The following is a 23359-nucleotide window of genomic DNA, read 5'->3' on the forward strand; positions in this document are numbered from 1 at the left end:
CTGCCAAATCGCCTGCCTGTCCTCTCTCTCTCTCTGCTCATTCTCTCTCTCTCTCTCTCTCTCTCTCTCTCTCTCTCTTGTGCTTCTTTCTCGGATCACCGGGACCATCACACCGGGACTCCGTCGGCAGTGAACGCGGCTCAAAGCGCACGAAGGGTGGCTTGTGGACGAAGGAGGGGTCGGCGTGGAGTCTGGATGTACTGATTCATGGATGGATGGATGGATGCGGGGGTTCGTGTCTCACCTTGGGAGGTGAGTATGAGCGCGCGTGCCTATATGCTTGTGTGTGTCTTTGTGTGTGTGTGTTTTTGTGTGTGTGTGTGTGTGTGTGTGTGTGTGTGTGTTTGTGTGTGTGTGTAGGTGTGTGTGTGTATGTGTGTGTGTGTGTGTGTGTGGGGGGGGGTGCGTGCGTGCGTGCGTGTGTGTGGACACAGGACATGTTTGGCATCATCGGTATGACGTCAGAGCCCGTGGCACTGTCGGTATTCGGGTTTACAGCTTGATAACATTTTACCACATATGTAGAAACTGTGTGTGTGAGGATGCACTCGGTGTGTGTGTGTGTGTGTGTGTGTGTGTGTGTGTGTGAGGATGCACTCGGTGTGTGTGTGTGTGTGTGTGTGTGTGTGTGAGGATGCACTCGGTGTGTGTGTGTGTGTGTGTGTGTGAGGATGCACTCGGTGTGTGTGTGTGTGTGTGTGTGTGTGTGTGTGTGTGTGTGTGTGTGTGTGTGTGTGTGTGTGTGAAGGCACGGGGGTGTTCCTGGGGGCTCTGGATCTGTGTTGATGCTGTTGATGGATCATTGTACAGACTGAAGGTCGCAGCAGACCTGAACATGAGAGCAGAGCAGCATTAAACAAACACTCCATGACTCTGCTGTTAAAGACCTCCAGCTGCTCCGTCCTGAACTGTGCGTGGTTATGATATACTGCAGTGTAACACCCGGGTACAGTCATGAATATCTCATCAGTTGTAAACGGTTTGGGTGTTGTCATAGTAACACAGTGTTACTGCCTCTTTAAATAGTACTATCAGCCCGGACAGACTCATGGAGTCACTGCAGCAGAGATCATTTCCTTTAGTACACACACACACATACCACACTGTGAAACACCACGCTACACATATCAGTTAAATGTGATCATAGGCTGTTTGTAAAGTCATGCACACTGAAAATAAAAGCTACAATTCTCCACATTTAGCTCCAAAATGTCATAAAAATATAGAGTGAATTTTTAAAAGACACTCTTTTATCACATTTAGAGGAATATTTGTGATCTTCACATTTAATTTGTTTGTAAAATATATATTAAGTTAAAATCCCTGTTAAAACTAAATGTTAAATATAAATATAAGTATTAGCATAGGAGCACACTCTATGTCTGATTTAGTTGTTGTTACTGTCAAATGTCTGAAGTGTACCACTGTGCTTTTGAATTACTTCAGGTCATTGTTGGACATGTGCAGTATTGTAACTGCTCTTCTGTCTTCTTTTTTCTTTTTCTTCTTATGTTGTTGCTCCTATTTTGTTTTGTTTTTGTAGTGTCTTGTAAGTCCATATGGGCTGGGCACCTTTATGGTGTTTAATGTTAAATCTAAATGTTTAATGTTAAATCTAAATGTCAAATGTTAAATGTTAAATCTAAATCAGTCCGGCTATAACCCAGAGGAGTCAGTAATGACAGACTATGGTTCGGATATCTGTATCACTTTATGAAGCTTTTATTTTGGCATTTCCGCTAGGCGGCAGTGGGAATTAGCATATCAGCTGAATATTTAGGATCACAGAGCAACATTTAACATTTAGATTTAACATTTAACATTTAGATTTAACATTTAACATTTAGATTTAACATTTAACAATTAGATTTAACATTTAACATTCATTTTATATTTAATATTTATATTTATATTTTAGCATTTAGATTTATATTTAACATTTGATTTAACGTTGAACATTTAGATTTATACTTAACATTTAGATTTAACGTTGAACATTCAGATTTATATTTAACATTTATTTTTATATTCAACATTTAGATTTATATTCAAAATTTAGATTTAACATTGAACATTCAGATTTATATTTAACATTTAGATTTATATTTAGAATTTAGTTTTAACAGTATTTTAACGTAATATATTTTTCACAACAAAATTAAATGTGAAGAAGATCACAAATATTCCTCTAAATGTCATTAAAAAAAGTGACTTTTAAAAATTCACTCTACATTTTTAGGATGTTTTGGAGTTAAATGTGGAGAATTGTAGCTGTTATTTTCAGTGTGCACAACTTTACAAACGGCGCCCCATACACACCACACTGTGAAACACCACACTACAAATATCAGTGTGGTTAAATGTGATCATACGTTGACATTTAAACACATCACAGAGACAGCTCTGCTATCAGACTTTTCAGTGTGGAAGGAAAACAGATAATCAATAATCAATGCTGTCAGCTGATTGGTTAGTGAGGCTGCTGCTGATGTCACACCGGTGAAGGCTCAGGTCATGCTGGAGGACACTGTGGTAAGCTTTACCTTTGATTCAGCTTAGATAATGAGTTTTCTGTTCCTCAGGGACGATATACGTGTGTCTCCAACAGAGAGGAGATGATCTGAAGCAGGGTTATCTGAGTCTTGGTACCAGACTGTATATAGACTGTATAAATAATGGATGTAGTATCTGACGTCACCCATCTGTTCCTGAGCGCTGTTTGAAGCCAATCGTCGGGGGCAGCCATATTGGAAATGTTGAACTCAACCAAAATTAGTGTGAGGTAAAGAGGCGGGGTTTGAGCAGGTCAGTCATGTCCTTATTTGGGCAAAAACTTGTAATCTTAATATCTTCTGAACCGTCGTGTTAGAATACAGTGTGTGTCGATAGAGATATGAGCTCTTCAAACCTAAACTTGTTTTTTGAACCAGGCTGTAAACATGTTTATTCTTTGAATGGGTGTGTATGTGGTTTCTGGTGTTTCTGCAGCATGCCTCTAGTGGATTCTTGATGAACTGCAGTTTATAACACTTTCGCATGGGCTCCATATTCTGAGACGGGAGGTTACCACTTGGTTGGTACGCATCTGTCGTTTCCTTTGCAGATGATGGGAAATGATAAAACACAGAGCAACACTACGCCAACTATAAATAGACAAACAACTGATGACACCCACACAGGAGTATGCACAGGAACACACACAAACACTATCACTCATAGGGAGAAAGACACAGTGAAGATATGATAGTTTTACATTTATGTGTCTTGACATCTTGAATGTTGAAATCATTGATTAGACCAAAGTATTGTTCGTCTCCATGGGAGGAAGTGTGTGAATCTGTGCAGCTGTTCACACTGAGGGATGTCTTTTCTTCATCCAAAGATAGAGTCTGGCTCTGCTCAGATTCTTCATCAGCAGCAGTAGGAATCACACTTGGAGATATGTATCTGAGCTGTTAAGACTAGATATTGTATTGAACACAGTTTTTTTCAGATGTATTTGTAACTTAATCCTTAACCTGCAGTAAACAGGTGAGTTGTACAAATTCAGCCATACAGTTGTCATGAAGAGAGAAATGAGCTATAGAGACCCAAACTGTTTTCTGAACAGGCTACTAGTTACAACTCTGCTACTAATTTTTATTAATTTAACACCTTTCATACAATCAAGCATGTAGCCCAAAGTTTTCACAAAAAACACAAGAAAACAACAACAGAGAGACAGAAAAATAGAGAAAGAGGGGAAGTAATACAAGGCTAAAACAAGGGAGAGAACTATGAAATACTTAAAAAATCAATAAAATCATCACAATATAACCAATACAATAAAATCAGATTAATATCAATCAATAAAATAAAATCCTTGCATTAAAATCAATAAAATAAAATCATTGTATTAAAATCAATAAAATAAAATCATTGCATTAAAATCAATAAAATAAAATCATGGCAATAAAATCAATAAAATAAAATCATTGCATTAAAATCAATAAAATAAAATCATTGCATTAAAATCAATAAAATAAAATCATTGCATTAAAATCAATAAAATAAAATCATTGCATTAAAATCAATAAAATAAAATCTGACTAATATCAATAAATAAAATAAAATAAAATCATTGCAATAAAATCAGTAAACTAAAATCAGATAATATCAAGAATAAAATAAAATCAATAAAATAAAATCAATAAAATAAAATCAATAAAATAAAATCTGATGAATCAGATAAATATCAAAATATAAGATAGAAGCATTACAATATGGGGCGCTGGTGGCCTACCGGTCTAAGCAACGGTCGCCGGTTCGAATCCCAGCCGGTTGACCATTTCCTGTATGTCTTCCCCCACTCTCCACTCCCCATATTTCCTGTGTCTCTTCAGCTGTCCTATGAAATAAAGGCAAAAAGCCCCAAAAAATATAACTTAAAAAAAAAAAAAAAGCATCACAATAAAATGAATCAGATAAATATCAAGAACTAAAATAAAATCATTACAATAAAATCAATTAAATAAAATCTGATAAATATCAAAAATAAAAAAAATCATTAATTATCACAATAAAATCAATAGAATAAAATCAGATTAATATCAATAAATAAAATCAAAGCATTACAATGAAATCAATAAAATAAATCAGATAAATATAAAAAAAAAATCATTGAAATAAAATCACTAAAATCAAATCTGATAAACATCAAAAATGTAAATAAAATCATTACAAGGACATCAATGAAATAAAATCATTACAATTACATCAATATAGTAAAAGCATTACAATAAAATTAACAAAATAACATCAGATAAATATTGAAAAATAAAATAGATAAAATCATTTCAGCACACACCGTACGGGGTTGAATCATTTTATATTGAAGCAGTTTAGAAGATATTAAGATTACAACTTTTACATTATGAGAGGCACAGCTGACTTGATTGACAGACAGTAACACTGTAGCTGTTGGCGAGGAGGCTCAAAGCCCCGCCTCTTTACTTCACTCTAGCTCCACAGCATTTAGGTTGAGTTCAACATTTCCAATATGGCTGCCACTGCCAACTGGCTTCAAAACAGCGCTCAGGAACAAATGGGTGACGTCATGGATACTACGTCCATTATTTATACAGTCTATGGTCTAAACCTGAGGAAGATCTCACCTCTACAATAATGTTTTCACTGAAGCGTCTGATGAAATGAATGAACTCTCTTGAGGTCTGGTGTTTCTGATCTGAGAGGACGTCTCAGGAGGCAAGGGCCTCTCAGGGGGCAGGGGCCACATGAGAAGTTGTTACTCAGTTTGTAAGTTTTTCTGCTCTAATTTTTGTCTCTGTTCTTTAGGAGAGTTCAGCCTGCGATGCCCAACCCTGACCTCTGACCTCTGACCCCTCTGAGAGACCCTCTAGGGAGGAGGACGAGTGACTAGCAGAGCTCTGAGAAGAGATGGAGGGAGGAGAGGAGAGCCGAGGGGAGGTGGCTGAGATCTCCTGCAGACCGGGGAGGGCCTCCCCAAGGGGAGGAGGGGAAGGGGGGGACCTCTGCACACAAAATGGCCTTATAAACACCCACAGAGTGGGGGCGGAGCCTCGGGAGGCGCTGCTGTTGGTGTACTCAGCTCCTCAGTATCAGGGTCAGGTAGTGAACACTCCTCCTCAGCAAGAGAGGAGCAGCAGAGGAGGAGGTACTCCTCAGCTCCTGAACCCACGTGCCCTCCTCCCCCAACAGGTGTTTACGGACCCTCACCTCAGGCCGGCCCCCAGCCTCCTGCTGTGTCCAGAGAGCGTCCTGAGGACATGGGGGGAGACCGGGGGAGGGGACTGCTGTGAGACCACCTTCATCGAGGGGCTCAGCCCTGATGCCTCCTCCTCCTCAGCTGCTGCCTCCTCCACGAAAGAGGCGCTGCTGTTTGGTGACGGGAAGTTTCTGGACTTTTCTGGAGAGGACTCAAAGATCCACACGCTGTCATACGACGTCGACGATGAAGACGACTTCCAGGAGCTTGAGGTGAGGAGGTTTCATTCCTGTTTCATCATCTCAGTGTCTGAACCACATGCATCCTAATGCACAGAGGATTTAACCTCATTACAATTAAAGTGACTTATTACCCAGCTTTCTTACTGATCTTCCGGTTGTGTAAGAAGCTTGATTCTGATTGGTCCAGACCCTTTTGACAACCTTTTGACGATGGTTATTAACTTTCACTAACATGAGCAACACCAGAGACAAACTGATCACACGTCATGTCAAATCAATCCACAGAGAAGAGTTCAGACACATTTAGCTTCTGCTTGTTGACACCATAGAGTGTAAGGTGAGGGGAAACCGTTAGCTTTGGTTAGCATGCTAAATCAGCAGGCTACAGATGTGTACATATTGTATCCTGTCCATCAATATGATGAAGGAGCGGAGCAGGTGAGAGAAACTTTAGGTTAGCGATCTCTCCAAAGAAAGTTAAACCATGAGCGGTGGTGATGATAGCAGCAGGGTTCAAAGTTGTGACATTAGTTTCTTTTTAAAGGTGTGTGAACCACAGAGCTCAGAGAAGAAGGAGAGCTGAATGAGAACAGTTTCATGTTCAATCAACAGGCAGAGAAGAATCCATCACCATGGAACGATCACTGACGAGGAATCACTGGGACTATTTTTAAAAACTGTAAACAGAAATCATTTAAATCAATAAAATCATCTTTAATCAATGTTTTTAACAACGTGTTTGTATCTGAAGTTAGTAGCTGGGTAATAAGCAGGATGATGTATGGTTAGCAGAGTGAGACTGATGTCTCACATCCTGACCCTCTAAACATCTCCGTCTCCTCTCAGTCCTCTGTGACCCTGTGTCCTCACTCCCCTCTCCCCGTCCTGGTGTCTCCTGTTAGCCTCTTGCAGCAACAGCAGAGAAACATCTGCTGACTTTGACACAGATGATCTTTAGTGAAGAGCTGAGAGCTGAGAGCAGGGGTCTGTGGACAAGAGGAGAAAGACAGAAGAAAGGATGAGAGGAGGGGATGGTGGAGCCTGAAGAGGTTATGAGAGGAAGAAGTGAAGTGACTGTGTTAGTGTGTGTTGCATAGACCTTCTGTTGAGGTTTCAGGATGTGCTTGATGGACATATTGTTGAGTTAGGTTGACACATTTATCCAGAGGCAGGTCCTTGTTTTTAGCCTAGCTTAGCTCAAAGACTGGAAACACTGCTAACCAAGCTCATCCACCCTCCACACGGTCTCAGCTGGTCCCTGATGCAGACTCCTTTTCACCGTGGTTTTTTGAGGGATTGTTGTCTGTTCTGGTCCTGAGCGTGTTTTGTCTGCTCGGGTGCTGACCCTCTGTCAGACGAAGAGTATCTTATAATCGATCTAATTGGGCGCTCTGACATCCCTCCATCCATCCGGGGGTGAGTCATTGAGTTTCCAGCAGAATGAGATTAGTGAGCTGCAGCTCTCTGAATGACACATTTGGCCGTCTAACAGCCAATCGCTTTAGAGACGATTAGCTGTAAACGCTGTGATTCTGTCTCTGTAGAGTCCAGCTTTAATCTACTCTGTCCCTCTAATACCAGGGAGAGAGGGGGATTACTGCAGGAGTGTGCAAACCTGCTTACACTTTCATACCAGTAATAGTTTCTCACTGCACAGGTGAAATCATTCTTATAATCACAGCTTTCTCTCTTCATTAAACCTGATGAACAACCAGCCATGAGGAGTTCCTCATGTGTGAGTGATTTAAAGGCAGGGCAGGCTGTATCATGATAACAAGTTCACCTCATGTCACTCTGTGTGAGGCAGCCTGATACGGCCTCTCCGGTCTGTGCTGTTTTAGATTCAATCACCCAGTCTTCTCTAATAATGCATCAAACGCCCGGTCTACTGCAGCACCTCACCATGTCCGTCTGCAGGGGTTTGAAATGTGAATAAAAACAGGTGAAGCTTCTTTTAGGTTGTGACGCTTAAATAAGGTGCATTTGGACCAAGAGTTCAAGGGTCTTTTAGCCCCCAGAACTACTTTCCCCTGAACTAAAAGGTTCCTGTGCCCCCATTGTTGTCCGCATGTCGACCATAGAAGCAGACGGACAGGCAGGTATCATTTTGAGCAACACAACAGTTAGCCTGTTAGCATGAAGAGACTCAGCTGGTCTGTTTTAGATGGTGCTATATTTCATCACAGATGGATTCACTGAATCAACACGTGAGAGGAGATAAGCGCGAGTAGCAAAGACGTTTCAACACGGCTTTAAAATCCTTTTCAACTCAAAAAGCTGTGATCGCAGAGATCGACCGGTGTTTTGGTTTAAACAGCGACCCTGTTAACTGGAGACTTTCAGCCGGATGCATCCCTCATAAACGTCTTTAGACCATCATTAAATATCTGATGATGATATTTTGAAATCTTAATAAAAACTAAACTAGTTTGCATTCCCAGGAACTCCCTCTGTGTTTCAACAGCTGTGTAAACTCCACAAACACTGACACGTTCAGCTGAAGGTCTCCAGTTTACAGGGTCACTTTTAAAACCGGAACACCGGGAGAGACGCATTCACGGTGGGCTGAGAGAAGACTACTGTTACAAGCTGCTAAATCAAGAGAATCACAGCTTCTTCTGTTGAAAAGTACACACACATACAAAAAAGATAGAACAAATCAAAACTAATGAAAGAAAGAGAAATCAAGTGAATCACAGATGTGTGTGATGTTATTGTGGACGGAGGGAGGAATAAAAACACTGAGGTTAATCTACCAGTCAGACACGTTCAGCATTGCAGGCCCCACCCGCCCTGAACTAAATTTAGACCCTGGGTCCACCGGTGAAACGCACGTAGTTCAGGGATAAAGTTCCTGCGGTGGAAAAACACCTGAGTATTTTAATGCCTGAGTACAAACAGAGCTCGAGGCTGCAGGCTAGAAATACAGCTCATAAAAACAAAACAAGGACATGATATTTATTTATTCTTAACTGTCCAAACACCCAGAGGGAGAACTCAGAAGTCTCAGAGTGTTCAGGAGAAGTCCCAGGTCTTTAATCCAACCATCGGTATCTGTGTTTGTTCCATCAGAGCGAGTACTCCAGCGAATCAGAGAGCGAGGATGCCTTCCTGTTGATGCCTCCCAGAGACCATCTGGGCCTCAGTGTCTTCTCCATGCTCTGCTGCTTCTGGCCGCTCGGCATCGCTGCCTTCTACCTGTCTCACGAGGTAAGGACCCCCACCTGAGCTCACACACCTGAGCTGGTTCTGCAGAGCTCCAGAGACTAAATGACTAAATGTTGTGTTGTGACTCATTGTTTAAGTGATGTGGACAGACCTGGTCTAAGCTGAGGTTCAGATGGTGTGTTCGGGAATGCTTTTCACACACAGTATGAAAAACACACACAGAGCGACTCAATTATGAGAAGTGTACAGTCAGTCAACAATGACCCAGGACGACAGGGCATAGTGCAGGGTCACACAGTTACTGCCGTGTAGTGATGAGAAGATGAGAACAGATGATTAACGGGACACAGCAGTGCTGGTGTTAAACAGTCTGATTGCAGATGGGATGAAGGACCTGCGGTAGCGCTCCGTCCTGCAGGGTGGGAGTCTCAGTCTGCTGCTGAAGGAGCTGCTCAGGGACCCCACAGTCTCATGCAGGGGGTGAGAGGGATTGTCCATGATGGATGTCAGCTTGGCTAACATCCTCCTCTCACCCACCTCCTCTATGGAGTCCAGAGGACAGCCCAGGACAGAACTGGCCCTCCTGACCAGTCTGTTCAGTCGTTTCCTGTCCCTGTCTGTGCTCCCTGCTCCCCAGCAGACCCCTGCATAGAAGAATGCAGACACTACCACAGTGTCGTAAAATCCAATCCACTTTAATTAGGGCCCGAGCACCGACAAGGTCGGCGAAGGCCCTATTGAAACCCGAATGATTATTCTTATTATTATTAGGGCCCGAGCACCGACAATGTCGGCGAAGGCCCTCTTGTAACCCGAGGGATTATTCTTATTATTAGGGCCCGAGCACCGACAATGTCGGCGAAGGCCCTCTTGTAACCCGAGTGATTATTAGGGCCCGAGCACCGACACGCAGTGGCGGCGGAGGCCCTCTTGTAACCCTAAGGATTATTAGGGCCCGAGCACCGACAATGTCGGCGAGGCCCTATTGTAACCCGAGTGATTATTATTATTAGGGCCCGAGCACCGACAAGGTCGGCGAAGGCCCTCTTGTAACCCGAGGGATTATTATTATTATTATTATTATTTCTTTCTTTGTTACGCCGTTTCAAACCCCAATGTGCTTGCCTTAACGCGGTGCAAAAGTCCCCAACCGTTGCACATGCACCAGGTCTGGCGAAAATTTCGACATTTTTGGGGTCCCGAAAAAAAATTCCCCAAAATGGCTCAACGGCGCCCCCTTGAAGTTGGAAATTTGAAAAGGCTAGCCCCATAATACGGTTCAACATACATGCATGAAATTTTTTTTGGGAAGGTGTCATGCCAAGACCTACAAAAAATCCTCTTAACGTCGTGGTGAAATCCCAACAGGAAGTCGGCCATTTTGATTTTTCTGTTTTTGACCCCATTATTTTGGGTACGTATTTGTTTGAACTCCTCCTACAGTTTTGGTCCCACCAACTCCCAACCACGTACATTTTGGAGTGGACAGATTGACAATCAAAAGTTATCAGACAGAATTTCTCTAAGTCAATTTTTGTGGGCGTGGCACCTCGCTAAACTTGGAGTAAATTTTTTCAACCTCTAAAGTATGTATTTATGTAAATAGCTCCTACAATTTTGCTCCGATCAACTCCCAACCACGCACATTTTGAAGCAGACACATTGACGATCAAAAGTCATCAGACAGAATTTCTCTAAGTCAATCGGTGTGGGCGTGGCCACGCCTCAAACTCTGATGTCTCGCCATGAAACAGGAAGTACTTATAGCTCCTTCATACAGTGTTCAATCTGTTTGAACTTACATACACATGATCAGGGTCCATCCCTCAACACACCTATGGACTCATTTATCTACTACAGCCATAGCGCCACCCTCAGGAAATACATGGTACAGACATTTACATACAATCTCCGATCTCTTCCAAATTTGACATGTTTCATCATGGGCCCAGCCTGAACTCATATACATACACATGTTTGTCATATGAATAGCGCCACCTAATGGACACAATGAGTATTTACTCTCAGAACATGTTTTTAACATGCTTGTGATCCCAACTCTTTCTATAATGATCTGTGATGAACAATCCTTCAGAACATAATTCAAGACACAGCAGCACCTACTGGTGACAGGCGGTACTGCAATGTACACTATGCTGATAACTGCACAGGTAAGCTCACAATTTAGGCCTAGGCAGCACAGCAACACCTGCAGCACATCAGGCGGTGGCTTAAATGAGGCGGTCGTGCACATCAGGGAGTCGCGCACATCAGGCGGTGCTTGAACGAGGGCCCGCACATCGCCGCTTGCGGCTTTAATTATTATTATTCTTCTTTATTACGCCGTTTCAAACCCCAATGTGCTTGCCTTAACGCGGTGCAAAAGTCCCCAACCGCTGCACATGCACCAGGCCTGGCGAAAATTTCGACATTTTGGTGGTCCCGAAAAAAAAATCCCCAAAATGGCTAAACGGCGCCCCCTTGAATTTGAAAATTTCGGAGGGCCAGCCCCTCACGACGGTTCAACATGCATGCATGAAATTTCTTTTGGTAAGGTGTCATGCCAAGATCTACAAAAAAGCCTCTTAACGTCGTGGTGAAATCCCAACAGGAAGTCGGCCATTTTGATTTTTCTGTTTTTGACCCCATTATTTTGGGTATGTGTTTGTGTAAACTCCTCCTACAGTTCTGGTCCCACCAGTTCCCAACCACGCACATTTTGGAGTGGACAGATTAACGATCAAACGATATCAGACAGAATTTCTCTACGTCAATTTCTGTGGGCGTGGCACTTCGCTAAACTTGGAGTACATTTTTTCAACCGCTAAAGTATGTATTTATGTAAATAGCTCCTACAATTTTGCTCCGATCAACTCCCAACCACGCACATTTTGAAGCAGACACATTGACGATCAAAAGTCATCAGACAGAATTTCTCTAAGTCAATCGGTGTGGGCGTGGCCACGCCTCAAACTCTGATGTCTCGCCATGAAACAGGAAATACTTATAGCTCCTTCATACAGTGTTCAATTTGTTTGATCTTACATACACATGATCAGGGTCCATCCCTCAACACACCTATGGACTCATTTATCTACTACAGCCATAGCGCCACCCACAGGAAATACATGGTACTGACATTTACATACAATCTCCGATCTCTTCCAAATTTGACATGTTTCATCATGGGCCCAGCCTGAACTCATATACATACACATGTTTGTCATATGAATAGCGCCACCTAATGGACACAAGCAGTATTTACTCTCAGAACATGTTTTTAACATGCTTGTGATCCCAACTCTTTCTATAATGATCTGTGATGAACAATCCTTCAGAACATAATTCAAGACACAGCAGCACCTACTGGTGACAGGTGGTACTGCAATGTACACTATGCTGATAACTGCACAGGTAAGCTCCCAGTTTCAGCCTAGGCAGCACAGCAACACCTGCAGCACATCAGGCGGTGGCTTACATCAGGCGGTCGTGCACATCTGGGACTCGCGCACATCAGGCGGTGCTTGAACGAGGGCCCGCACATCGCCGCTTGCGGCTTTAATTATTAGGGCCCGAGCACCGACAAGGTCGGCGAAGGCCCTCTTGTAACCCGAGTGATTATTATTATTCTTCTTCTTCTTCTTCCGCCGTTTGAATCCCAAATTTGCATGCTTCAACGTGCCCCAAAAGTCACGAAACTTTGCCCAAAATTCAGCCTTGAGAGAAATTCTCATATTCTGTTGTTTGTTTGTCAAAATTCGCTCTATAGCGCCCCCTACCCCCATGGAAATCAGATCTGCCACTGGGAAAGACTTACATGCATGAAATTTTTTTTGCATATCTATCATGTCAAGACAAAAAAAAAAGTCTATTATGGTCATGGTCTAAACCCAACAGGAAGTGCACAAATTTAAGGTGAAGGCCAGATTTTGGCGATTTTAGGGTACGTATATAAGAGGTATCGTCTGACAATTTTGCTCCGATCAACTCCCAACGACGCACATTTTGAAGTGGACAGATTGACGATCAAAAGTTATCAGACAGAATTTCTCTAAGTCAGTTGGTGTGGGCGTGGCACCTCGCTACATTTGGAGGACATTTTGAAAATCTCTAAACAGTAATATCTCTCATATGCAATAATGGATCAGGCTCAGACCGGTCATGCATGATAAGTGCCCCAGCCTGAATACCTCTATAGGAAAATATTCACCAATATCATATAGCGCCCCCTACTGGCAGCAGAAAATCACATGTCCTGCACAGGTAAGCTCACAGTTTCAGCCTAGGCAGCACAGCAACACCTGCAGCACATCAGGCGGTGGCTTAAATCAGGCGGTGGTGCACATCTGGGACTCGCGCACATCAGGCGGTGCTTGAACGAGGGCCCGCACATCGCCGCTTGCGGCTTTAATTAGGGCCCGAGCACCGACAATGTCGGCGAAGGCCCTCTTGTAACCCGAGGGATTATTATTATTAGGGCCCGAGCACCGACAATTGTCGGCGAGGCCCTATTGAAACCCTAGTGATTATTATTAGGGCCCGAGCACCGACAAGGTCGGCGAAGGCCCTCTTGTAACCCGAGGGATTATTATTAGGGCCCGAGCACCGACAATGTCGGCGAAGGCCCTCTTGTAACCCGAGGGATTATTAGGGCCCGAGCACCGACAATGTCGGCGAAGGCCCTCTTGTAACCCGAGGGATTATTCTTTTTTTTTTTATTTCTTTGTTACGCCGTTTCAATGCCCAATTTGGTTGCCATAACGCGGTGCAAAAGTCCCCAACCGTTGCACATGCACCAGGCCTGGCGAAAATTTCGACATTTTTGTGGTCCCGAAAAAAAATTCCCCAAAATGGCTAAACGGCGCCCCCTTGAAGTTGGAAATTTGAAAAGGCTAGCCCCATAATACGGTTCAACATACATGCATGAAATTTTTTTTGGGAAGGTGTCATGCCAAGACCTACAAAAAATCCTCTTAACGTCGTGGTGAAATCCCAACAGGAAGTCAGCCATTTTGATTTTTCTCTTTTTGACCCCTTTATTTTGGGTATGTATTTGTTCGAACTCCTCCTACAGTTTTGGTCCCACCAACTCCCAACCACGCACATTTTGGAGTGGACAGATTAACGATCAAACGATATCAGACAGAATTTCTCTACGTCAATTTTTGTGGGCGTGGCACTTCACTAAACTTGGAGTACATTTTTTCAACCGCTAAAGTATGTATTTATGTAAATAGCTCCTACAATTTTGCTCCGATCAACTCCCAACCACGCACATTTTGAAGTAGACACATTGACGATCAAAAGTCATCAGACAGAATTTCTCTAAGTCAATCGGTGTGGGCGTGGCCACGCCTCAAACTCTGATGTCTCACCATGAAACAGGAAATACTTATAGCTCCTTCATACAGTGTTCAATCTGTTTGAACTTACATACACATGATCAGGGTCCATCCCTCAACACACCTATGGACTCATTTATCTACTACAGCCATAGCGCCACCCTCAGGAAATACATGGTACTGACATTTACATACAATCTCCGATCTCTTCCAAATTTGACATGTTTCATCATGGGCCCAGCCTGAACTCATAAACATACACATGTTTGTCATATGAATAGCGCCACCTAATGGACACAAGCAGTATTTACTCTCAGAACATGTTTTTAACATGCTTGTGATCCCAACTCTTTCTATAATGATCTGTGATGAACAATCCTTCAGAACATAATTAAAGACACAGCAGCACCTACTGGTGACAGGTGGTACTGCAATGTACACTATGCTGATAACTGCACAGGTAAGCTCACAGTTTCAGCCTAGGCAGCACAGCAACACCTGCAGCACATCAGGCGGTGCCTTAAATCAGGCGGTAGTGCACATCTGGGACTCGCGCACATCAGGCGGTGCTTGAACGAGGGCCCGCACATCGCCGCTTGCGGCTTTAATTATTATTATTATTTGTTTCTTTCTTTCTTTCTCCCGACTTTTCAAACCCCAATGTGCTTGCCTTAACGCGGTGCAAAAGTCCCCAACCGTTGCACATGCACCAAGTCTGGCGAAAATTTCGACATTTTTGGGGTCCCGAAAAAAAAATCCCCTAAATGGCTCAACGGCGCCCCCTTGAAGTTGGAAATTTGAAAAGGCTAGCCCCATAATACGGTTCAACATACATGCATCAAATTTGTTTTGGTAAGGTGTCATGCCAAGACCTACAAAAAATCCTCTTAACGTCGTGGTGAAATCCCAACAGGAAGTCGGCCATTTTGATTTTTCTGTTTTTGACCCCTTTATTTTGGGTATGTATTTGTTCGAACTCCTCCTACAATTTTGCTCCGATCAACTCCTAACCACGCACATTTTGGAGTGGACAGATTAACGATCAAACGATATCAGACAGAATTTCTCTACGTCAATTTTTGTGGGCGTGGCACTTCACTAAACTTGGAGTACATTTTTTCAACCGCTAAAGTATGTATTTATGTAAATAGCTCCTACAATTTTGCTCCGATCAACTCCCAACCACGCACATTTTGAAGCAGACACATTGACGATCAAAAGTCATCAGACAGAATTTCTCTAAGTCAATCGGTGTGGGCGTGGCCACGCCTCAAACTCTGATGTCTCGCCATGAAACAGGAAGTACTTATAGCTCCTTCATACAGTGTTCAATTTGTTTGATCTTACATACACATGATCAGGGTCCATCCCTCAACACATCTATGGACTCATTTATGTACTACAGCCATAGCCCCACCCACAGGAAATACATGTGTACTGACATTTACATACAATCTCCGATCTCTTCCAAATTTGACATGTTTCATCATGGGCCCAGCCTGAACTCATATAGTACACATGTTTGTCATATGAATAGCGCCACCTAATGGACACAATGCAGTATTACTCTCAGAACATGTTTTTAACATGCTTGTGATCCCAACTCTTTCTATAATGATCTGTGATGAACAATCCTTCAGAACATAATTAAAGACACAGCAGCACCTACTGGTGACAGGCGGTACTGCAATGTACACTATGCTGATAACTGCACAGGTAAGCTCACAGTTTCAGCCTAGGCAGCACAGCAACACCTGCAGCACATCAGGCGGTGCCTTAAATCAGGCGGTAGTGCACATCTGGGACTCGCGCACATCAGGCGGTGCTTGAACGAGGGCCCGCACATCGCCGCTTGCGGCTTTATTAGGGCCCGAGCACCGACAATGTCGGCGAGGCCCTATTGTAACCCGAGTGATTATTATTATTATTATTATTCTTTATTACGCCGTTTCAAACCCCAATTTGCTTGCCATAACGCGGTGCAAAAGTCCCCAACCGCTGCACATGCACCAGGCCTGGCGAAAATTTCGACATTTTGGTGGTCCCGAAAAAAAAATCCCCAAAATGGCTCAACGGCGCCCCCTTGAATTTGAAAATTTCGGAGGGCCAGCCCCTCACGACGGTTCAACATGCATGCATGAAATTTTTTTTGGTAAGGTGTCATGCAAAGATCTACAAAAAAGCCTCTTAACGTCGTGGTGAAATCCCAACAGGAAGTCGGCCATTTTGATTTTTCTGTTTTTGACCCCTTTATTTTGGGTATGTATTTGTTCGAACTCCTCCTACAGTTTTGGTCCCACCAACTCCCAACCACACACATTTTGGAGTGGACAGATTAACGATCAAACGATATCAGACAGAATTTCTCTAACTCCATTTTTGTGGGCGTGGCACCGCGCTAAACTTGGAGTACATTTTTTCAACCGCTAAAGTATGTATTTATGTAAATAGCTCCTACAATTTTGCTCCGATCAACTCCCAACCACGCACATTTTGAAGCAGACACATTGACGATCAAAAGCTATCAGACAGAATTTCTCTAAGTCAATCGGTGTGGGCGTGGCCACGCCTCAAACTCTGATGTCTCGCCATGAAACAGGAAATACTTATAGCTCCTTCATACAGTGTTCAATTTGTTTGAAGTTACATACACATGATCAGGGTCCATCCCTCAACACACCTATGGACTCATTTATCTACTACAGCCATAGCGCCACCCTCAGGAAATACATGGTACTGACATTTACATACAATCTCCGATCTCTTCCAAATTTGACATGTTTCATCATGGGCCCAGCCTGAACTCATATACATACACATGTTTGTCATATGAATAGCGCCACCTAATGGACACAAGCAGTATTTACTCTCAGAACATGTTTTTAACATGCTTGTGATCCCAACTCTTTCTATAATGATCTGTGATGAACAATCCTTCAGAACATAATTCAAGACACAGCAGCACCTACTGGTGACAGGTGGTACTGCAATGTACACTATGCTGATAACTGCACAGGTAAGCTCACAGTTTCAGCCTAGGCAGCACAGCTACACCTGCAGCACATCAGGCGGTGGCTTAAATCAGGCGGTCGTGCACATCTGGGACTCGCGCACATCAGGCGGTGCTTGAACGAGGGCCCGCACATCGCCGCTTGCGGCTTTAATTAGGGCCCGAGCACCGACAAGGTCGGCGAAGGCCCTATTGAAACCCGAATGATTATTCTTATTATTATTATTATTCTTCTTCTTCCGTATTTTGAATCCCCAATTTGGTTGCCTTAACGCGGTGCAAAAGTCCCCAACCGTTGCACATGCACCAGGCCTGGTGAAAAATTCGACATTTTTGTGGTCCCAAAACCCCCCCCCCCCAAATGGCTAAACGGCGCCCCCTTGAAGTTGAAAATTTCAGAGGACCAGCCCCTCACGACGGTTCAACTTGCATGCATCAAAATTTTTTTGGCTAGGTGTCATGCCAAGATCTACAAAAAAGCCTCTTAACGTCGTGGTGAAATCCCAACAGGAAGTCGGCCATTTTGATTTTTCTGTTTTTGACCCCATTATTTTGGGTATGTATTTATGTAAGTAGCTCCTACAATTTTGCTCCAATCAATTCCCAACCACACACATTTTGAAGTAGACAGATTGACAATCAAAAGTTATCAGACAGAATTTCTCTAAGTCAATTGGTGTGGGCGTGGCACCTCGCTACATTTGGAGGACATTTTGAAAATCTCTAAACAGTAATATCTCTCATTTGCAATAATGGATCAGGGCCAGGCCGGTCATGCATGATAAGTGCCCCAGCCTGAACGCCTCTATAGGCAAATATTCACCAATATCATATAGCGCCCCCTACTGGCAGCAGAAAATCACATGTACTACAGTTTTTATCCAATCAACTCCTGCTTCGCACACAATGTTGTTGTCACATTGGAGATGAACATTTGTCAAAGGGTACTTCCTAAGTCATTGGATGTGGGTGTGGCCACGCCTCAAACTCTGATGTCACGCCATGAAACAGGAAATACTTATAGCTCCTTCATACAGTGTTCAATTTGTTTGATCTTAGATACACATGATCAGGGTCCATCCCTCAACACACCTATGGACTCATTTATCTACTACAGCCATAGCGCCACCCACAGGAAATGCGTTGTACTGACATTTACATACAATACCCGATCCCTTCCAAATTTGACATGTTTCATCATGGGCCCAGCCTGAACTCATCTATATACACATGTTTGTCATTTGAATAGCGCCACCTATTGGACACAATGAGTATTTACTCTCAGAACATGTTTTCAACATGCTTGTGATCCCAACTCTTCCTATAATGATCTGTGATGAACAATCCTTCAGAACATAATTCAAGACACAGCAGCACCTACTGGTGACAGGTGGTACTGCAATGTACACTATGCTGATAACTGCACAGGTAAACTCACAGTTTCAGCCTAGGCAGCACAGCAACACCTGCAGCACATCAGGCGGTGGCTTACAACAGGCGGTAGTGCACATCAGGGAGTCGCGCACATCAGGCGGTGCTTGAACGAGGGCCCGCACATCGCCGCTTGCGGCTTTAATTATTATTATTTTTTCTTTCTCCCGACTTTTCAATCCCCAATGTGCTTGCCTTAACGCGGTGCAAAAGTCCCAATCTGTTGCACATGCACCAGGCCTGGCGAAAATTTCGACATTTTTGTGTTCCTGAAAAAAAAATCCCCAAAATGGCTCAACGGCGCCCCCTTGAAGTTGGAAATTTGAAAAGGCTAGCCCCATAATACGGTTCAACATACATGCATCAATTTTTTTTTGGTAGGTATCATGCCAAGACCTACAAAAAATCCTCTTAACGTCGTGGTGAAATCCCAACAGGAAGTCGGCCATTTTGATTTTTCTGTTTTTGACCCCTTTATTTTGGGTATGTATTTGTTCGAACTCCTCCTACAATTTTGCTCCCACCAACTCCCAACCACGCACATTTTGGAGTGGACAGATTAACGATCAAACGATATCAGACAGAATTTCTCTACGTCAATTTCTGTGGGCGTGGCACTTCGCTAAACTTGGAGTACATTTTTTCAACCGCTAAAGTATGTATTTATGTAAATAGCTCCTACAATTTTGCTCCGATCAACTCCCAACCACGCACATTTTGAAGCAGACACATTGACGATCAAAAGTCATCAGACAGAATTTCTCTAAGTCAATCGGATGTGGGCGTGGCCACGCCTCAAACTCTGATGTCTCGCCATGAAACAGGAAGTACTTATAGCTCCTTCATACAGTGTTCAATCTGTTTGAAGTTACATACACATGATCAGGGTCCATCCCTCAACACATCTATGGACTCATTTATCTACTGCAGCCATAGCGCCACCCACAGGAAATACATGGTACTGACATTTACATACAATCTCCGATCTCTTCCAAATTTGACATGTTTCATCATGGGCCCAGCCTGAACTCATCTATATACACATGTTGGTCATATGAATAGCGCCACCTATTGGACACAAGCAGTATTTACTCTCAGAACATGTTTTTAACATGCTTGTGATCACAACTCTTTCTATAATGATCTGTGATGAACAATCCTTCAGAACATAATTCAAGACACAGCAGCACCTACTGGTGACAGGTGGTACTGCAATGTACACTATGCTGATAACTGCACAGGTAAGCTCACAGTTTCAGCCTCGGCAGCACAGCAACACCTGCAGCACATCAGGCGGTGGCTTAAATCAGGCGGTGGTGCACATCTGGGACTCGCGCACATCAGGCGGTGCTTGAACGAGGGCCCGCACATCGCCGCTTGCGGCTTTAATTATTATTATTATTCTTCTTTATTACGCCGTTTCAAACCCCAATTTGCTTGCCATAACGCGGTGCAAAAGTCCCCAACCGCTGCACATGCACCAGGCCTGGCGAAAATTTCGACATTTTGGTGGTCCCGAAAAAAAATTCCCCAAAATGGCTAAACGGCGCCCCCTTGAATTTGAAAATTTCGGAGGGCCAGCCCCTCACGACGGTTCAACATGCATGCATGAAATTTTTTTTGGGAAGGTGTCATGCCAAGACCTACAAAAAATCCTCTTAACGTCGTGGTGAAATCCCAACAGGAAGTCGGCCATTTTGAATTTTCTGTTTTTTACCCCATTATTTTGGGTATGTATTTCTTCGAACTCCTCCTACAGTCTTGGTCCCACCAACTCCCAACCACGCACATTTTGGAGTGGACAGATTAACGATCAAACGATATCAGACAGAATTTCTCTAAGTCAATTTTTGTGGGCGTGGCACTTCGCTAAACTTGGAGTACATTTTTTCAACCGCTAAAGTATGTATTTATGTAAATAGCTCCTACAATTTTGCTCCGATCAACTCCCAACCACGCACATTTTGAAGCAGACACATTGACGATCAAAAGTCATCAGACAGAATTTCTCTAAGTCAATCGGTGTGGGCGTGGCCACGCCTCAAACTCTGATGTCTCGCCATGAAACAGGAAGTACTTATAGCTCCTTCATACAGTGTTCAATTTGTTTGATCTTACATACACATGATCAGGGTCCATCCCTCAACACACCTATGGACTCATTTATCTACTACAGCCATAGCGCCACCCTCAGGAAATACATGGTACTGACATTTACATACAATCTCCGATCTCTTCCAAATTTGACATGTTTCATCATGGGCCCAGCCTGAACTCATAAACATACACATGTTTGTCATATGAATAGCGCCACCTAATGGACACAAGCAGTATTTACTCTCAGAACATGTTTTTAACATGCTTGTGATCCCAACTCTTTCTATAATGATCTGTGATGAACAATCCTTCAGAACATAATTAAAGACACAGCAGCACCTACTGGTGACAGGTGGTACTGCAATGTACACTATGCTGATAACTGCACAGGTAAGCTCACAGTTTCAGCCTAGGCAGCACAGCAACACCTGCAGCACATCAGGCGGTGCCTTAAATCAGGCGGTAGTGCACATCTGGGACTCGCGCACATCAGGCGGTGCTTGAACGAGGGCCCGCACATCGCCGCTTGCGGCTTTAATTATTATTATTATTCTTTCTTCCGTATTTTGTATGTCAAATGTGCTTGCCTTAACGCGGTGCAAAGTTCCCCAACCGCTGCACATGCACCAGGCCTGGTGAAAAATTCGACATTTTGGTGGTCCCGAAAAAAAATTCCCCAAAATGGCTCAACGGCGCCCCCTTGAAGTTGAAAATTTCGGAGGGCCAGCCCCTCACGACGGTTCAACATACATGCATGAAATTTTTTTTGGTAAGGTGTCATGCCAAGATCTACAAAAAATCCTCTTAACGTCGTGGTGAAATCCCAACAGGAAGTCGGCCATTTTGATTTTTCTGTTTTTGACCCCATTATTTTGGGTATGTATTTGTGTAAACATCTCCTACAGTTTTGGTCCCACCAACTCCCAACCACACACATTTTGGAGTGGACAGATTAACGATCAAAAGTTATCGGACAGAATTTCTCTAAGTCAATTTTTGTGGGCGTGGCACCTCGCTAAACTGGGAGGACATTTTTTAAACCTCTAAAGTATGTATTTATGTAAGCTCCTCCTACAATTTTGCTCCGATCAACTCCCAACCACGCACAATTTGAAGCAGACACATTGACGATCAAAAGTTATCAGACAGAATTTCTCTAAGTCAATTGGTGTGGGCGTGGCACCTCGCTACATTTGGAGGACATTTTGAAAAACTCTAAACAGTAATATCTCTCATTTGCAATAATGGATCAGGCTCAGGCCGGTCATGCATGATAAGTGCCCCAGCCTGAACGCCTCTATAGGCAAATATTCACCAATTTCATATAGCGCCCCCTACTGGCAGCAGAAGATCACATGTCCTACAGCTTTTATCCAATCAACTCCTGCTTTGCTCAAAATGTTGTTGTCACACTGGAGATGAACATTTGTCAAAGGACTATTTCTAAGTCAATGGATGTGGGCGTGGCCACGCCTCAAACTCTGATGTCTCGCCATGAAACAGGAAATACTGATAGCTCCTTCATACAGTGTTCAATTTGTTTGAACTTACATACACATGATCAGGGTCCATCCCTCAACACACCTATGGACTCATTTATCTACTACAGCCATAGCGCCACCCTCAGGAAATACATGGTACTGACATTTACATACAATCTCCGATCTCTTCCAAATTTGACATGTTTCATCATGGGCCCAGCCTGAACTCATCTATATACACATGTTTGTCATATGAATAGCGCCACCTATTGGACACAAGCAGTATTTACTCTCAGAACATGTTTTTAACATGCTTGTGATCCCAACTCTTTCTATAATGATCTGTGATGAACAATCCTTCAGAACATAATTCAAGACACAGCAGCACCTACTGGTGACAGGTGGTACTGCAATGTACACTATGCTGATAACTGCACAGGTAACCTCACAGTTTCAGCCTAGGCAGCACAGCGACACCTGCAGCACATCAGGCGGTGGATTACATCAGGCGGTAGTGCACATCAGGGACTCGCGCACATCAGGCGGTGCTTGAACGAGGGCCCGCACATCGCCGCTTGCGGCTTTAATTATTAGGGCCCGAGCACCGACACGCAGTGGCGGCGGAGGCCCTCTTGTAACCCTAAGGATTATTATTATTATTATTATTTGTTTCTTTCTTTCTTTCTCCCGACTTTTCAAACCCCAATGTGCTTGCCTTAACGCGGTGCAAAAGTCCCCAACCGTTGCACATGCACCAAGTCTGGCGAAAATTTCGACATTTTTGGGGTCCCGAAAAAAAAATCCCCTAAATGGCTCAACGGCGCCCCCTTGAAGTTGGAAATTTGAAAAGGCTAGCCCCATAA

General features: G+C 43.4%; 2 protein-coding genes across 2 annotated transcripts in view; both read left to right on the forward strand.

Moving 5' to 3' along the window:
* Positions 1-23359, forward strand: part of LOC117811230 (NACHT, LRR and PYD domains-containing protein 3-like) — a 574987-nt gene that overhangs the window by 288381 nt on the left and 263247 nt on the right.
* The window catches only part of LOC117811255 (synapse differentiation-inducing gene protein 1), a 43551-nt gene that overhangs the window by 119 nt on the left and 20073 nt on the right, over positions 1-23359 (forward strand). Inside the window, exons 1-3 of the mRNA XM_034681426.1 lie at positions 1-252; positions 5335-5997; positions 9040-9177. The exon at positions 1-252 is cut by the window's left edge and continues 119 nt beyond it. Coding sequence (XP_034537317.1) covers positions 5437-5997; positions 9040-9177 — 699 coding nt within the window. The 5' untranslated portion in view covers positions 1-252; positions 5335-5436. The remainder of the gene's footprint in view (positions 253-5334; positions 5998-9039; positions 9178-23359) is intronic.

Source organism: Notolabrus celidotus, chromosome 4, assembly GCF_009762535.1.
Source record: "Notolabrus celidotus isolate fNotCel1 chromosome 4, fNotCel1.pri, whole genome shotgun sequence".
Taxonomy (NCBI): Eukaryota; Metazoa; Chordata; class Actinopteri; order Labriformes; family Labridae; genus Notolabrus; species Notolabrus celidotus.